Here is a 17,166-nt window from a genome sequence, read left to right on the forward strand (position 1 = left end):
AAATTTTGTAATTTCTAGACAACAAGAATGGTTATGCAAAGGATAGATTGTGAGAGAGATTGCAAATGAATCAGAACCTACAAGATACTCAGATAAGTGCTGGAGGTTCCTTTCTATGTTTATAGATTATTTCATTACTGTAGGGTTTTTTTTTAACGTTTGTCTGGTTTTTGTTTTTAGAATTGAGAGCAGAAGTGATAGGCAAGAAGACATTTTATCCCTAGCAAATGTAGGAAAATAGGTCCATTTGTTTAGAGTAGCCCCAATTTTAGCTCTTCTCTATCCTGCTGCCTCCCAACGAGACCCAGGGGAAAGGACGTGCCCAGGTGTTTAATTTTGCAGGATTTCTTGGATACACTTTGCCCAAGTAAGGCCCCTATTTATTGAGAAAAGACCTCCTGGAGAGCTGTAATAGTTAAAGTACTGCTGGCTGCTGTAACGAATAAGCTCCTCTAACTCTCAGTGGTTTAATGCAACGGAAATGTCCTTCTCACTCTCGTGTAGCCCAGGTTTGGCAACAGGGGAGGGTGGAGATGACAGTGAGTCAGGTAGTTGTCCAGGGACCCCAGCTCACAGAAGCTCCGTCCTCAACACATGACTTCTAAGGTCTTACTTGGTGTAAACATCTAACTAGTAAGTGGGGGAGGCAAGAGGGAGAATGGAAAATTGTTTCCGAGAGGTTTGGGAGCAGGCTTGAGTGTGACATATATTACTCTGCCCACACTCCATTGGCCAGAATTCTGTTATATTACTACAGAAAATTGCAAAGGCATCTGAGAGATGTTGCCTAGCTGGGTGTCTTAGGGAGAAAGGAGATGAGTTTGGGGAGCAGCTGTTTCAGAATAGTAATAGCACTGTTTAGTCCTAGAATTCAGGGTTGCCATTTCCTTCTCCAGGGGATCTTCCTAACCCAGGGATTGAACCTGGATCTCCTGCATTGCAGGCAGACACTTTACCAGCTGAGCCACCAGGGAAGCCTGCCCTAGAATTCACAGTTAGGTCTAATTTCTTGGAATTTCAAGTCAACAAAGACCTTCTAAAATTCTTATGATCAAAAAGACTCATACTTCACACAGTCTTGACGATGTATAGCACCCCCCAAAAAATTTGGTAGATACTAATGGTAGTAATTTGCATTCCAATACTATTTTGTTCATATGAAACTCTCCTTTGGTTCAGGTTTCACCTTACCCCATATTTTAGTCAATTTTTCTTGACCTCAGAAGGTTTATTAACTTTCCTGCTTTTGCCAAGGCAACTCTTGGCAAAGAAGAAATCTCTAAAAATGGCATCTGTAACAGGTTTATAGTCAAGGTTAAATTGATCTCATGCTTAGGTTCAAAAGCAGTTGCCATGTTAGATAAAATGAAAGTGCACACACCTTCAACCAGGGTATGTAGTCAAACCAGAAAGTGATCAAGGAAACCACAAAGAAAAACACTATAGAACCAAATGAAAAGGGACACAAAGTAGGTAATTTTGTGACCATAGTTGCCTGTTGCAGCTGTACAAACCCAGCTACATGAGATGATGTAATCTCTTGCTGCAAAGAATAAAGTGATTTCCCATGAGATTAAGCCTGAACTTTCCAACCCTGTGTTGAAGGTCTAGACTGCATCTCTGCTCTCTCCCAAACTCCAGGATAGTTATTAGACTTGAATTTCTGACTTGAATGACGTATAGAGTAAGCTGAATTTTGCAACCCTTTAAAAATGTTACCTTTAGTGTTTATCACAGTCCAGTAAAAAATAAACTGCCCATTGGTGTATTTCCTGACATTAGGATGATCTGATACCCTTTGTTGCAGTATTCTCAGTATTGTGCCTCTTGAAGAGTTACTATACCAGCTGTTGGATGTGTCAGTATGAAACAGAACCTCTCTGTCCCACAGTTGGGATTTGAGTTTGTTTTTTTTTTTAATTTCAGATATACACAGATTTCTTCAGTTTGTATTTTATAACCATTAACCCATCATTGAGAGGCTATCATAAGCTGGATATAGTGTTACAAAGAGTTATAAAAACACATCCTGTGGTTGTATCTTGAATCAGAACATTTGCATCATTCCTGGATGTCTCAGCAGTGTTTCTTTAAGGAATATAGTCTGTAATCTTTTAAGAACTGGATTCCACAGAATGTGTGCTGAATGTCTTTAATTCACCTTCTCAAGAACTCAAGATGGCCAAGCATTAGGTAGCGTGACAGTGAACCACGTATGTGCCTCGTTCGGGTCTTCCTGTAGGTTTTAAATCTCTTAGCGAGCACACCCCATGAGGGAAAGACCTGGGGTCTTTGCGTCCCCGTGCCCAGCTCCAGGGTGGGACATCATGCACGCCCAATAAATATTTGTTGAGTCTGTGAAAGAACACGTGAGCAGCCTTACTTGAAATAGGTCACAGTGTGTTTTAGATTTAGAATGTAAGAGTTTAGTAGACACCGATTCATTCCTTTCATATAAGAAACACATGTATTTTTGCTTACCTTCAATGAAGAAGGAAATGGCAACCCACTCCAATACCCTTGCCTGGAAAATCCCATGAACGGAGGAGCCTGGAAGGCTGCAGTCCATGGGGTCGCAAAGAGTTGGACACAACTGAGTGACTTCACTTTCCTTTTCCTTTCAATATCATTGCATTTTTTTCGTAATTGAGGATTATCCAAGATTAAAACTTTTCTTCCTATTTTTATTTGTTTCTTGCCTAATATATATATATTTGTTTCTTGCCTAATATATATATATATTTGTTTCTTGCCTAATATATATATATTAGGCAAGCTGTACACATCTGTTGACTTGATTTCTTTATGTGAGGTTTATGTCCAGAGGTGGCCAGAAAAGAAGTAAAGCTTATTTTAGTCTTTGGCAGCTGGCTTTATGGAAAAGTTGAAACTAGAGTAACTTGCACTTACTTAGCAGAAAGGGACATGCTCAGTATACCAAATGAATGTGAATATGCAAGTTTCCACTTACCAAATTCTAGCAACACATGTTGTCCCTCTGGCTCCTCACCAGTCTTGGATGGAAGGTCAGGTTTTCAAGATCTCCATTTTATTAAGGGGAAAACTGAGACTGTGATCAAGGGACTTTCCAGGAGCTCATAGCTAAATGTATGTTTTACCTGTTAAAACCTAGACAGCTTCCTCCAAATTCATTGCACTTTCCTCATGATAACACTGCTGAGTGCTGTAAGTTTTTTTATAGTGTTTTATTCATCTATCTGATACTCATGATTTTTAAGAAATAAAAGATTTCTATATACCTATAGTTATAAATTGATTTTAATACTACCTGCATATGGTGATGTTTTAAAAGTACAAATCAGATCATTTCAGTCTTCACCTAAAAAATGTGACATACTTCTAAGTACACTGCACTTAGGAAACATCCAGACAGCTTCAGTTCAGTTCAGTTGCTCAGTCGTGTCCAACTCTTTGCGACCCCATGAATTAATCGCAGCACGCCAGGCCTCCCTGTCCATCACCAACTCCCAGAGTTCACTGAGACTCACGTCCATAGAGTCAGCGATGCCATCCAGCCATCTCATCCTCTGTTGTCCCCTTCTCCTCCTGCCCCCAATCCCTCCCAGCATCAGAGTCTTTTCCAATGAGTCAACTCTTCACATGAGGTGGCCAAAGTACTGGAGTTTCAGCTTTAGCATCATTCCTTCCAGAGAACACTCAGACAGCTTACCTGGGCCTGAATGTTGCTTACACCTTGGCTATCAGGCCCTGTGTTTCTCCTTCCACTCACTCTGCTTGTCACACTGGCTTTGAATATACTAAGCCTGCTCCTGCCTCCAGGCCTTGCTACTTACTGTGCAGTCCACCTAAAACTCTTGTCTGCAGTTCCTCTTTGGCTGTAGGTTTTAACAAGTAAAACATACATTTATCATCCCATTTTCTCCCCAGTGTTACCTCCCCAAGGCAGCCTTCTGATCAGCTGATTTAAATGCTACCTGCATGGGTTACTCCTATGCTTGTCTTCCCAGGGCTTATGTGATCTGAAATTTTCCTCTCATTTATTTACTTGTTTATAATATGTTCTTCCTACTTCCCCCCACACTTCACTTGCTCCAAGAAGAGAAGTTCTAAAGGGCAAATTCTTTTGTCTGTCTGCTCCAGTCCTGCCTTCCCTGGGCCTAGAACAGTGTGCCACACATGGCAAGCACTTGATTAATAATTGCTGCATCAATAAATATCTGAATATTAGTTCATCCTAGTCAGCACCCATATCTCCAGTTTTTTTAATCTTTTTGTTTTTTCCGCCAAATCTCCAGATGTGATTCTTTTTTTTTTTTAATTTTTTTTTTACTGGAAGATAATTGCTTTACAATATTGTGTTGGTTTCTGCCATCAGCATGAATCAGCCGCAGGTATACATATTTCCCTTCCCTCTTGAACCTCCCTCCCGTCTCCCACCCCATCCCACCCCTCTAGGCTGTCACAGAGCACTGGTTTGTGCTCTCTGTGTCATGCACCAAAGCCCCACTGGCCATCTGTTTTACATACGGTGGTGTATATGTTTCCCTCTTTACTCTCTCAGTTCGCCCTCCCTTTGCCCTCCCACGCTGTGTCTGCAAGTCTGTTCTCTGTGTCTGCATCTCCATGGTAGTTGTGGGTACATTTTATGCAGGAGATGTGGAATAATACCAAAGTTTAAATTTTTGTTATATAAAATTATGCCACAGCCCCAGAAATGTCTTTAGATGAGTACGAAGGTAATCTGTTACCAGATAGAGAGGACAGACTGTTCTAGTTGCAGCTTTTGGGGCTCACAGGTGGGAAACTTGTGTGGGACTCCACTGAATGGGGAGTTGCCTCAAGTAAATGACCACCTCCTTTTCTCTGCAGTTGCTCCTGAGGATGTTGTATGCACGCGTAAATGAAACTTGGATCCCATGTGTCTTACACTTGACCATCTCTCGGCAGATACCCCCTTCTTTTTCCCTTGTGTTCCCACCTCGTGTTGATATTCTCCCATTGTATTTAGATAGTGTTTATTGGGGTTTTTGGGTTTTGTTTGTTTTCTCTGAGGGTTTTTTGTGTTTTTTTGGTTTGTTGTTTTTGTTTTGTGCTTTGATAACAAATACCGAAGTTGAACTTTATTGTGGTAGGCTTTGCCCTCTGGCTGCGTGTCTGTGTGCATATCTCTGGGGAAGCCTTCGCACCTGTTTGAGGCTCAGACTTTTCTTCTGTAAAAATGGTGGAGTGAATACATGACCTGTCTCTGCAGAACACGACAGTTGGGGAACAATATATCTCAGATGGTTCATAAATATAAAATATCATCATCATAACTTTAAAGCGTGTTATCAATAAATATTTCCAAAAATGCTTATATTTAATATGTTGGGGGACAACAGTGGTTTTTAATACAATTGCAAGTGAATAATATGCTTGACTCATAGCTGTTTTGCTAAACTTCTCATCTGATTCTAATAAATACAGAAAATGTCCTCAGTTTAATGCAAAATACAAGATAAGCAGGTGACGGGCATTTCTGCAATGTGAATTCAATGTTATCTTTTATTGTTGTGTACTGTAAATTGTGTATGGAACTGGGGCAATGTTTACATGAAAAAAAAAACCCACAGCTGCCTTGATTTTGAAAATATCCCAAATATTTAAGAGCACTATGGCTTTTTATTTTTTAATTTGCTGTGAAACATTTTGATAGACATCACAGTGGAGGTTTTTTGGTCTTTTAATTAAGGTCTGTCATTTTAATGCTGTTTTTTTTTTTTTTTTTTTTTTTACAACTTCATGTAACAGGAAAGATTTCTGCCAATAAGTGTAATTCTACAAAGGATAAATAAAATATTTAAGACTTTAAAACTCTAAACATGTATAGAAGAGGAGTTGGTGGATCCATCATTACTAAAAATAATACAACTCTTAGATATAGAAGACAAAATGGGTACCTTGTTAAACAAGGACTTGTAATTTATGATTTTTTTGGTAGGATATCTGTTATTTTTTTCTACTTTGACTAATTAGGAACATGGGACCTGATACAATGGTACTTTGTTCCATTAGAAAAATTTTAAAGTATTAGAGAAAGTAGTTGATCTAGAATGCTGTGAATGGAATTAGTATAAATAAATATTTACATGCCAAGTGTGGAGAACCATTTATAGAGAGCTTCTTATGCACAAGGCTCTGTGCTAGCTTCTCACATATTCTGTCACATTTAGGCCTCACTGACATACTATGCAACTGCTGCCGTTGTTTCTCTATAGTAGTTGAAGAAACTGGTGTTCATGGGCTTGCCCATAGTAACACCCCCAGTGAGTGACCAAGCCAGACTTTGGAGTCAGTCAGCTGGACTTCAGGGCCAGGGCTCTCAGCCCCACCCCACTGCTCCGGATCAGTCTGTCCACAGGTATTAAATGGGACACAGGTCCAAACATATTGACAAGGCCTGCTCTCCAGAGCAAATTATTCAGCCTCCAATATACGTTGCTAAGTGGAGAAATAAGGTGGAGAACGGTGCATGTTATATACTACACCTGTCTTTTTAGAAAAATTATAACTGTCTTTATATATTTTCTTTGGAAAGTCTTTAAGGTTACTTCAGAGATTAGCCTGGGGCCCCGTGGGATCCCAGTGACAATGAGACTTAAGTTTGACTGGATATCCCTTGGGTTCCTTTTGAATTGCAGCACTGCTGTTGGTTGGCAACCTTGGGATTTCCCAAAGTGAGACTGAAACCTGGTCCCCTGGTCTGCTTGACAAAGAAGGCAAGGAGAGCCCCCCACAAGAGGCAGGTAGCACCAGACTTGTAGGTGGCAGGGTTAATAAGCAAGGAACTTACATATGATGCTTGCCTTGGGCGGCTGAAAGACGAGGAAAACCTTGCCAGAATCTTGAGTTTATATAGATGCTTTAACTGGGTTCAGTCATGTATTCAGTCCAGGTAGTCTCAATAACACGCTCTTATCTCAAGGCCGAGTGCTGGAAGATGGTTCCCACTGTGGGAATGGTGGGCAGAACATACAGGCCAATGGTGGGGCCAGCTTGGGTTAGCCGACACTCATGTCCAGTCAATGACCTTTTTCAACAACTGCATATGACTACTATTTAAAACTCCATTTTAAAACAACAGTGTTACGAACTGTAAGAAAATTAATATATCTTAAGAATTTTGTACATTTGAAATCTGCTTTTCAGGCATCCTATCTGTATATTTTGAATCACAAGCTATGGGATGTTAGCTCTACCCAAGAGAACGTGTTGATCCAGGGAACTCAGATGCCAAGCCTGACTGTACCACTTAGTCAGGTCATCATTGTCAGGCCTCAGTTTTCTAAACTGAAACATGAGAAGAGTGAACAAGTTGCCTTCCAACTTGAAAAACCAATAGAGCCAGACATCCTGGAATGTGAAGTCAAGTGGGCCTTAGAAAGCATCACTACAGACAAAGCTAGTGGACGTGATAGAATTCCAGTTGAGCTATTTCAAATCCTGAAAGATGATGCTGTGAAAGTGCTGCACTCAATATGCCAGCAAATTTGGAAAACTCAGCAGTGGCCACAGGACTGGAAAAGATCAGTTTTTATTCCAATCCCAAAGAAAGGCAATGCCAAAGAATGCTCAAACTCCCACACAATTGCACTCATCTCACACACTAGTAAAGTAATGCTCAAAATTCTCCAAGCCAGGCTTCAGCAATATGTGAACTGTGAACTTCCAGATGTTCAAGCTGGTTTTAGAAAAGGCAGAGGAACCACAGACCAAATTGCCAACATCCGCTGGATCATGGAAAAAGCAAGAGAGTTCCAGAAAAACATCTATTTCTGCTTTATTGACTATGCCAAAGCCTTTGACTGTGTGGATCACAATCAACTGTGGAAAATTCTGAAAGAGGTGGGAATACCAGACCACCTGATCTGCCTCTTGAGAAATTTGTATGCAGGTCAGGAAGCAACAGTTAGAACTGGACATGGAACAACAGACTGGTTCCAAATAGGAAAAGGAGTACATCAAGGCTGTATATTGTCACCCTGCTTATTTAACTTCTGTGCACAATACATCATGAGAAATGCTGGACTGGAAGAAACACAAGCTGGAATCAAGATTGCTGGGAGAAATATCAATAACCTCAGATATGCAGATGGCACCACCCTTATGGTGGAAAGTGAAGAGGAACTAAAAAGCCTCTTGTTAAAAGTGAAACAGGAGAGTGAAAAAGTTGGCTTAAAACTCAACATTCAGAAAACGAAGATCATGGCATCTGGTCCCATCACTGCATGGCAAATAGACGTGGAAACAGTGTCAGATTTTATTTTGGGGGGCTCCAAAATCACTACAGATGGTGACTGCAGCCATGAAATTAAAAGACGCTTACTCCTTGGAAGGAAAGTTATGACCAACCTAGATAGCATATTAAAAAACAGAGATTTTACTTTGCCAACGAAGGTCCGTCTAGTCAAGGCTATGGTTTTTCCAGTAGTCATGTATGGGTGTGAGAGTTGGACTGTGAAGAAAGCTGAGTGCTGAAGAATTGATGCTTTGAACTGTGGTGTTGGAGAAGACTCTTGAGAGTCCCTTGGACTGCAAGGAGATCCAACCAGTGCATTCTGAAGGAGATCAGCCCTGGGATTTCTTTGGAAGGAATGATGCTAAAGCTGAAAGTCCAGTACTTTGGCCACCTCATGCGAAGAGTTGATTCATTGGACAAGACTCTGATGCTCGGAGGGATTGGGGGCAGGAGGAGAAGGGGACGACAGAGGATGAGATGGCTGGATGGCATCACCGACTTGATGGATATGAGTCTGAGTGAATTCCGGGAGTTGGTGATGGACAGGGAGGCCTAGCGTGCTGCAGTTCATAGGGTCGCAAAGAGTCGGACACGACTGAGCGACTGAACTGAACTGAACTGACTGAAGCTATAAAATAAAAAACACACTTTTTAAGAAGATTAAATTCATGGTTAAAATTAAGTGCATTCATGAAAGGCGTGCCATCTTGGTTCTCAGTGGGCCAAAAGGCACTACTCTTTTGTGGCTGCTCTGGGCATTGCCTCTTGTTGGCAGCACTTAAGAACTGGGGTGAAAGTTTCCAAGAACAGGCAATTCTTGGTGTAAAACCAGAATATCCTATCATAACCACTGTAGCAACATTTCTCCATCTGTCAATGCATGGCGGTGTCAAGGTCAAACAGAGGCTGAATTCAAGACTAATTATCGGACTCTTTCAAAGCATCTTTTGTTACTGGTTTGTGGAAATCTATTAAGCATAGGTTCTTCATAATTTACTATAATCTTTGACTGCATGAATGATAACAGAGTTTGGCAAAATTTTTTGGTAAAGGGCCATATAGTAAAAATTGTTTGATTTGTGGGCTCTAGCTTCTCTGTTGTAACCACTCAGCTCTGCTGTCACAGCACAAAAGCAGGAGTAAATAAAACGTAAATGAATGGGCAAGGCTGTGTTCCAGTAAAACTTGTTTACAAAAAAGGGCATTGGGCCAGATTTGGCCCATGATTTATAGTTTGCTTACCCCTGAATTGTAGAAAACAAACCCCTGTCCTAACGTTCTCTTTGCCCTGTGTCCTGAGATAAATTACCTTATTGCCTCTCCTCTGATTCCTGAGTGTAAAAATAAATGCCTCCATTCTACAGTACCATACCTTCATTAATTCCCTTATGAATAACCCTAGTTGGCAAATGCTACAATTCTACCACGTTACCCTGATGCCAACCCTATTTTAGTTTTACAAGTTGCCTTCCTTATTTCTTTTCACTCTGAATTGAAATTTCCTGAAGATAAACAGTTATGGTTGCTTCTCTTGCATTCCTTTGTATTACCATTTTTACATGACTTCAACCTTTACCCCCAAAATGTTTGGGTCACATATCTTTTATACCTAGGGAATTGTGGTCAGCATTGTTTCAGATCTGCAGGATATAATTGGCTAACCTCTTGCTAAACATATTCTTTCCTCTCTTAAGCAAAGCTCACCACATTTAACAAGCCACTCTCTTCAAAGACCAAGAAAGTCTGGAGGAAGAATTAATCTTGGCAAATTATTTGCAAAGATAGATGTTGGTCTCTGAACTCAGTGCATCCCTGGAGAGACCTCTGCCTTAGCCAGGAGATTGGGAAGCAGCCTTGGTGTGTAGCAGTACTGGCTCCCATCCTAGACAATTCCCTCCCAGGCTCAGTCCAGCTCACATCTTTGTCTTTTCCCCTGAATTTCCATCCTTTCTTTTCTCTCATTATTTCCAAATTCTAAAACTTCACCTGCCATGGACAAACTTGATGTTGGCAAAGTTCTTCACTGGGATGCACAAAGGCTCACAGATTATTGAGATTTACTACATGCTTTAAATTCACTGCTTTTCCTATTCAGCAATGTAGTTGTAGCCCCGGATAAAGGTGATTTGTGTGATCCATCTTGCTTTATGTCTCGCTTAACTTTCTGTCTTTTTCATGACAGGTTGCTGAATGCTATAAAGCCAGGACTTGTTAAAAAGATCAATAGATTGCCTACCCCCATTGCAGGATTGGTGAGTATCCAGAATTGAGATTTATCTTCCAATATTCCTTTGCTCTAACCTAAGGGTCATGACAATGCCATTTATTACAGTTCTTTCCTGCAGTATATATTCCACATGAATGAGAATGCATTGAAGCCATTAAACTGTGAGGTCACTTAAAAATGAAAGATTGCAGTTACGCCTAAATGTCATTTTAATCTTTGTGTTTTTCCCATGAGTGATAAGAATAACGTTCATTCTTAAGGAGTTAAATTTGTTTTGGGGTGAGAAGCTGGTAATTAAGTTGACCTGAGGGGAGGAATGCGATGGTAATTATGGTTTTCTCATTTCAGTTCTCTGCATTCCCCTGGAATGAAGAAGAGAAAGGGTAGTGAGAAAAAGAATTTCATGATGAACAAGCAGCATTTTCATGATAAATTGCTGTTTTCAGTCTTATAAATCTACTTGCGTTTAAGTACCACATTTGTAGACCAACTTTCTAAAGACATAACAGTCACTGAGGTGATTCTATTGTCTGGAGAACTGTTAAGCAAACCCCTGGTTCTTCTGAACCTACCCAGCTAAAACCAGTAAAACTCAAATGTTCACATGTAGTCAGATGCAGGATTCTTCTTCATGCATTGATATGTTTCATAATTCTTGGCAACTAATTTTTATTGCTTAATTGTTGTTACCTTTTGCTAATAAGAAAAAGGTGAAAGGTCAAAAGGACGAACAAACCTTAGCTCTAGAAGCAACACGGTGCATATGTCTGGGCTCACACATGCGCCCTCACACACACACGTGTACGTGTACAGGTACATGTGTGCACAGGAAGCTGAGGGTATGTGTGGCTTAGTAACAGTGCTTCGACTGTTTTCATTGTGGTGCCTTCTGTGCCTGTGGTCTTGCAAAAAACAATTAGAAAAATGTCAAGAATTTAAGCAGGCTCCTACTTAGACTTGATGATTTGCTTCACAGTCATATGACAATGACTAATTGAAATTTGATGCAACAACACCAACAAAATTATGTTTGAGAACTGTGGGGGTCATTAATTAGGTACATGGTTTAAGCAAGTTGAATGAAATGGATTTTTTTAAATTGTAAGAATTGCTATTTCTGCCGGTGCATTTTATTTCCCTTTCTGGTTAGTAGTACCTTGGTAATTAGTTATTAAAAATCTTTCTAATTTCATTCATCAGAATCAGGTAGCCAAGTAAGTCAATACATAGATAGTTAAATTTGGAAGAAATGGATTTAAATAATCTAATTAAAAATCTGTATATTATGTATATTAATATTATGCATTAATGTGTACATGTATTAATATATGCCAGAAACAAAGTCCAAATACATATTGCTTATTACAGATCACACATTAATATATTCATTAATGTGTACATGTATTAGTTATTTTAAAACTTTTTATTAAATCCATCTCTTTCAAATGTTAAGGCCATTGCTTTAATGAAGCTGACAGATATCTGTTTGGCCCCAAGCATGTGGCATCTCCAGACCTTGGAAGTCTAATATATAATATTATAGGAGCAAAACTTATAGCAAGAAGTCAAGGAAGGCACCAGTGAAACCCACATGGCTGCAGGAAGCAGCTCTCAGTCCAGAAGCTAAGGAGAGAAGGGTTTTATAAATATGAATTTAAACTGAATCGTAAATAATTGGAGCAAAATTAAGGGTTTGAGACACATGCATTGATGTTTATGTTGGTTTCTTCTAGCAGATCAAGCATTGTTCTTTACCTGTTGCCTCTGCTTTGGAACAGGCAGGCCGTGTGATTCGAGAGAACCAGGGCACCTCTGCTGCTTTACTCCTATTTACACCCCTAACTTGTCCTTCTTCTTTTTTTTTCATTTGAATTTCCTTTCCATTTTATCCTTTCCATCATTTCTGTTTTCTTGCTCTTTTCCAAGTAATGGTTTTCCATTTTATCCCATCCTATATCACTTATATTTTCTTGACTGATTTGTTATTGTGAGACTGTGATTTGTAATAAGCAATATGTATTTGGACTTTGTCTGTTTCTGGCACAGAGCACCTAAAACCCTTGGAATTTCCTAAGCCATGAGAACAATGGAAACATCTTTTGTTATAATACTCGGTCTTCTGTCATCAGTTCCTGAAATGGCTCCAGTTCTATAAAGGTGAAGGAGTATCTTGTTCTTTATAACAAGCTCCTTTCAGCCCCACCTGAATGAGGTAACTTTCGGAAAGCCCCAAAGACGGGGGCTGGTTGCCAGGGGAACCAACCTCATGATGAGAGAGTTGGAACTTAAAGTCCCACCCCACTGACTTCCAGAGAGGGGAGAGGGGTTGGAGGTTGGTTGAGTTACCCGTGTCAGTGATTTAATCAGTCTTGCCTATGTAATGAGGCCTCCATAAAAAACCAAAAGGACATGATTCGGAGAGTTTTCAGATTGGTGAACACATGGAGATCCCAGGAGAGTGGCATACCCAGACGGCATGGAAGCTCTATGTGCCTCCCCACATACCTTGCTCTATGTACTTCTTAATCTAGCTGTTCTGAGTCCTTTATAATATTCTTTGTAATAAATTGATAGGCCTAAGTAAGTGTTTCTTTGTGTTCTTTGAGCCACTTTAGCAAATTAATCAAACCCAAGAAGGAGATCTTGAGAACCTGTGGTTTATAGCTCATTGTTCAGAAGCCCAGCTGACCACCTGGACTTGAGACGGATATCTGAAATGGGGGCAGTCCTTTTTTTATTAATTTTTTTGTGGGGACAGTCTTAATGGGACTGAGCCTTGACCTGGGACATCTGACACTATCCCCAGGTGAAGAGTGTCAGAACTGAGTTAATTGCTTGCTGGTGTTGGAAAAAACACACAGCGGAGTTATCTTTAGTCCAAAAAAAATACTTATTTATGTATAATTAATTACTGCCCATTCACTCATGATTCCTTAATCTACAAATCTGGTCAAGCTCTCTCTTTTTTTTTTTCCTCTTCTCCAATTACCACCAGATCAACATCTCCAAAAACCAGTGCACAAGTTGGGGTACCAACAAGAAACAGAACTGCTACCCTTCTGTGCCCTTTCCCCATCCTGTTAAGCTTCTTCCAGAGTTTGCTCTTCAGATCTGTCATCTGCTTCCTTTCTACACTGATGTTCCTGTCTGTCTTCGTGACCTCAACTCTTCGTAGCATTGCCCCAAGTCATCACTTCTTACCAGGTTTTTTCTCCTGATCTCCAGGTCTCTTGTTCTGTGTATTGGACAGCTCGGTCTGGATGTCCTACTGAACATCTCACACTGTTCATATTCAAATTAGACTTAAATGACCACTGCTGCTGCCCACCGATGTCAGGAAGGCATCAGAAACATGCAGTTGCCCTCGTTGAGCTATTAAAGAATATGGCAACTTTCTTTTTTTTTTTACTTTTTTTAATTATTTTTTTAAACCATTTATCATTTCTTTATTATTATTATTTTTTACTTTACAATATTGTATTGGTTTTAGAATATGGCAACTGTCTTCAGTCTGTCTACTTGTTTGCATTTCGTTGGCCACTCGATAAGGCCTAGAGCAGGTCTTCTCATCTCTTACCTAGGTTATTACCATCAACTCATAGGTCCTCAGATGTTATTCACTGTTATGTATGAAGCCTTTGCTCATGACACTTCTTATGAATATATCTCTCTCTGCTCGTCTTGACTAAATCTTATTTACTTATCAAGAGCCAGTGCAAAATCACCTCCTTTGTGAAGCCTTTGGTGTTTATGGTCCATATGATCTCTTTTATAGAATACTGTTAGCATCTCCTGGTTTATGAGAAAATGAGTTAATAGAGACAAAAAAGACAGCTGTATTGAAATATGATCTGGGCAGTAAGATTTTTGAATAACTGTTGTTACTAGTTTGCAATTCAAGGTGTGTAAATGATTTAGTATTCATGTTTAAGCACTGTAGCTAGCTTTAAGATCACACAAACAGTAAAAACTGCTGCTGCTGCTAAGTCACCTCAGTCGTGTCCGACTCTGTGTGACCCCACAGATGGCAGCCCACCAGGCTCCCCCGTCCCTGGGATTCTCCAGGCAAGAACACCGGAGTGGGTTGCCATTTCCTTCTCCAATTCATGAAAGTGAAAGTGAAGTCGCTCAGTCGTGTCCAACTCTCCTCGACCCCATGGACTGCAGCCTACCAGGCTCCTCCGTCCATGGGATTTTCCAGGCAAGAGTACTGGAGTGGGGTGCCATTGCCTTCTCCGAGTAAAAACTAAGATGGATCCAAAGCCCATGCTCTTACTTACCAATGCCTATAATGGGTGCAGGAATAACAGGTGTCCTAGGGATGCACAAAGAAGTCACAGCATCACCCTGAGGAAGTGTTTACCAAAATCTTTAGCCTACATCCAATTCTGAGGAAACAAATCAGACCAGTCCAAATTGAGGGACATTCCATAAAACAACTGGTGTACATTCCTTAACTCTGTCAGTGGCCCGCCCCCCAACTGTTGCAGATGAAAGGTGGCTAAGAAGATATGACAGCCAAATGCCATGTCTGATCCTTGATTGAGAATGAGCAACTGTATTAGACATATTGGGACAGTGGGGAAATTTGAGTGCAGATTGAATATTAGATAACAGTGTTTCCCCAATGTTGAATTTCTTTTACATGTTAACTATCTTGTCAAAGACAGTGGTGGATACAGGGGAATATTCTTAATGTTAGATGAACAAAAGCTAGAGTCTTTAGACATGAAATGTCACAACATGTACAACTAATCCTCAAGATGTTCAGCAAAAAGAGGTTTGTGCATATAATGTATCATTTTATATACATATACACATGGAGAGATGGAGGGAAGGGGGAGAGAGGGGGGCAGGAAGCGGGGCAGGGAAGGAGGGAAATGTAAAATTTTGTATCTAGATAAAGGATATGCAGTTGTCATGGTACCCTTCTTGCAGGATTTTGTTAGGCTTGAAAATTTACAACATAAAACATTGGAGATTGAAACATTAATTCTCTTACCTGTTTGGAGAAGGAAAGGGGACTGCAGGTGAGCAGTAGATTTGAAGGTAGCAGAGACTATCTTGGATGTGTAGAGCTGCAACCTTTTGTATGAATATATTCTTCACATGACATTTCTTCCACCCATATTTGTGACACTCGGGAAAGAACAAACAGCATTCCTCAAATGCATCTGCAGACTTCTAGGTTGGTTTGTACTTTGTCAGGGAGTTGACAGGTCACTGACCATCTACCCGTTAATCAGTCCTTAGTAGCAGGGGCCATGGAGATCTAAGAAGTATGGCCAGGGGGATCTCCATGCCTGGAACCCATGCCTGTGTGACTTAATGGCCTGGTGCTGAGAAAAATCCATTAAGATGGCCCAGCTGCTTGACTTGAAGATAAATAGAAAAGTGTGTTTTCACATAGCAATCCCAAATTATAAACATGTGTAGATTTACAAAGGCATGAATAGGTGTATTTTATCCCCTGAGTTGAGCTGTGGTTACAAAGAATTCAGGGGTGAAGGTGTTAAAACAAAGTAGCTGAAAATCATTTCCTGGCAAGAATGCAAAGACCCTGGATCTGGGTCTGTGTTTCTTCTGTAGCGATCGCTGACATGCACGGCCGCATGGTGACTGCCTGCAGATGCTTGCATTCTTTTTTAGGTGTGAGTGACACTGTTAGCTGTTGCCAGAGAGAAAGACCTCAAATTTAGGTCTTTGGCATAGCAACAACTTTTAAAAACGCTGCCCTTTATTTAGCCAGTTTGACAGTATTGTGTAATCAAGCCACATCCTGAAACTCAGTTTAATGGTGGTTAGAGATCATGGTAAATTCTGTTTCATCCAGAAACATCAGACTTTGTGCAGGAGACATATATGTATGAAATCCTTGCTTGCAATAGGAATTTGGACATTAAGTCTTTTCTCACCCGGATTTTAGTTGTAACAGCCAGTGTGTGTGTGTGTGTGTGTGTGTGTGTGTGTGTGTGTAATTGGAAATAGGTATTTGTGTGTTGTTGGTGTGTGTGTGTGTGTGTGTGTGTAATTGGAAATAGGTATTTGTGTGTTGTTGGTGTATGTGTGTGCGTGTGTGTAATTGGAAATAGGTATTTGTGTGTTGTTGGTGTGTGTGTATGTAATTGGAAATAGGTATTTGTGTGTTGTTGGTGTGTGTGTGTGTAATTGGAAATAGGTATTTGAGGATTCGCCCTTGGGTGCTGAACCCTCCTAGGGCTGTCATGAAATATTTGCTTGATCTTGCATGTGAATCCAAGAGAAGCAATCGGAGAAGAGAAAGAATTTTACTGCAGGAAGGGCATCTTAGGTATATTTGTTTTATAGAGGAACAGGGGTCCATAGAGGGGACGATCACACAACAGTAAAAGCTGAGATGAGTCCGAAGCACAGACCACCTTTCTCCGTGGTTATATTACTCACAAATTCTCCCAGTTGAAAATGGGAGTATTTGTAAATGACACATGTAAATGACAACTATTTTACGTCTTGTGAGAAAGACGGGACAGACAGCAAAGACTCACTTTTTCAGCTCATCTCTTTTTTGGGGTTTCTGCTGTCCAACATCTTCAAAATATCTTTCCAAGTTCTGTGAAAGGGCTCACTTCACCTGATAAATGCTGGGAATTTGCACTCAGTGAAGCTCAGTAGGTTCTAGCAGGAAGGTAACTGGTAGAAT

General features: G+C 40.3%; 1 protein-coding gene across 20 annotated transcripts in view; it reads left to right on the top strand.

Annotated features, from left to right (window-relative positions):
• Positions 1-17,166, top strand: part of LIMCH1 (LIM and calponin homology domains 1) — a 352,227-nt gene that overhangs the window by 158,743 nt on the left and 176,318 nt on the right. For all 20 annotated transcript variants that reach the window (XM_019962649.2, XM_019962653.2, XM_019962658.2 and 17 more), the window contains exon 3: positions 10,443-10,512. In XM_019962649.2, coding sequence (XP_019818208.2) covers positions 10,443-10,512 — 70 coding nt within the window. The remainder of the gene's footprint in view (positions 1-10,442; positions 10,513-17,166) is intronic.

This window comes from Bos indicus, chromosome 6, assembly GCF_029378745.1.
Source record: "Bos indicus isolate NIAB-ARS_2022 breed Sahiwal x Tharparkar chromosome 6, NIAB-ARS_B.indTharparkar_mat_pri_1.0, whole genome shotgun sequence".
NCBI classification, from domain to species: Eukaryota; Metazoa; Chordata; class Mammalia; order Artiodactyla; family Bovidae; genus Bos; species Bos indicus.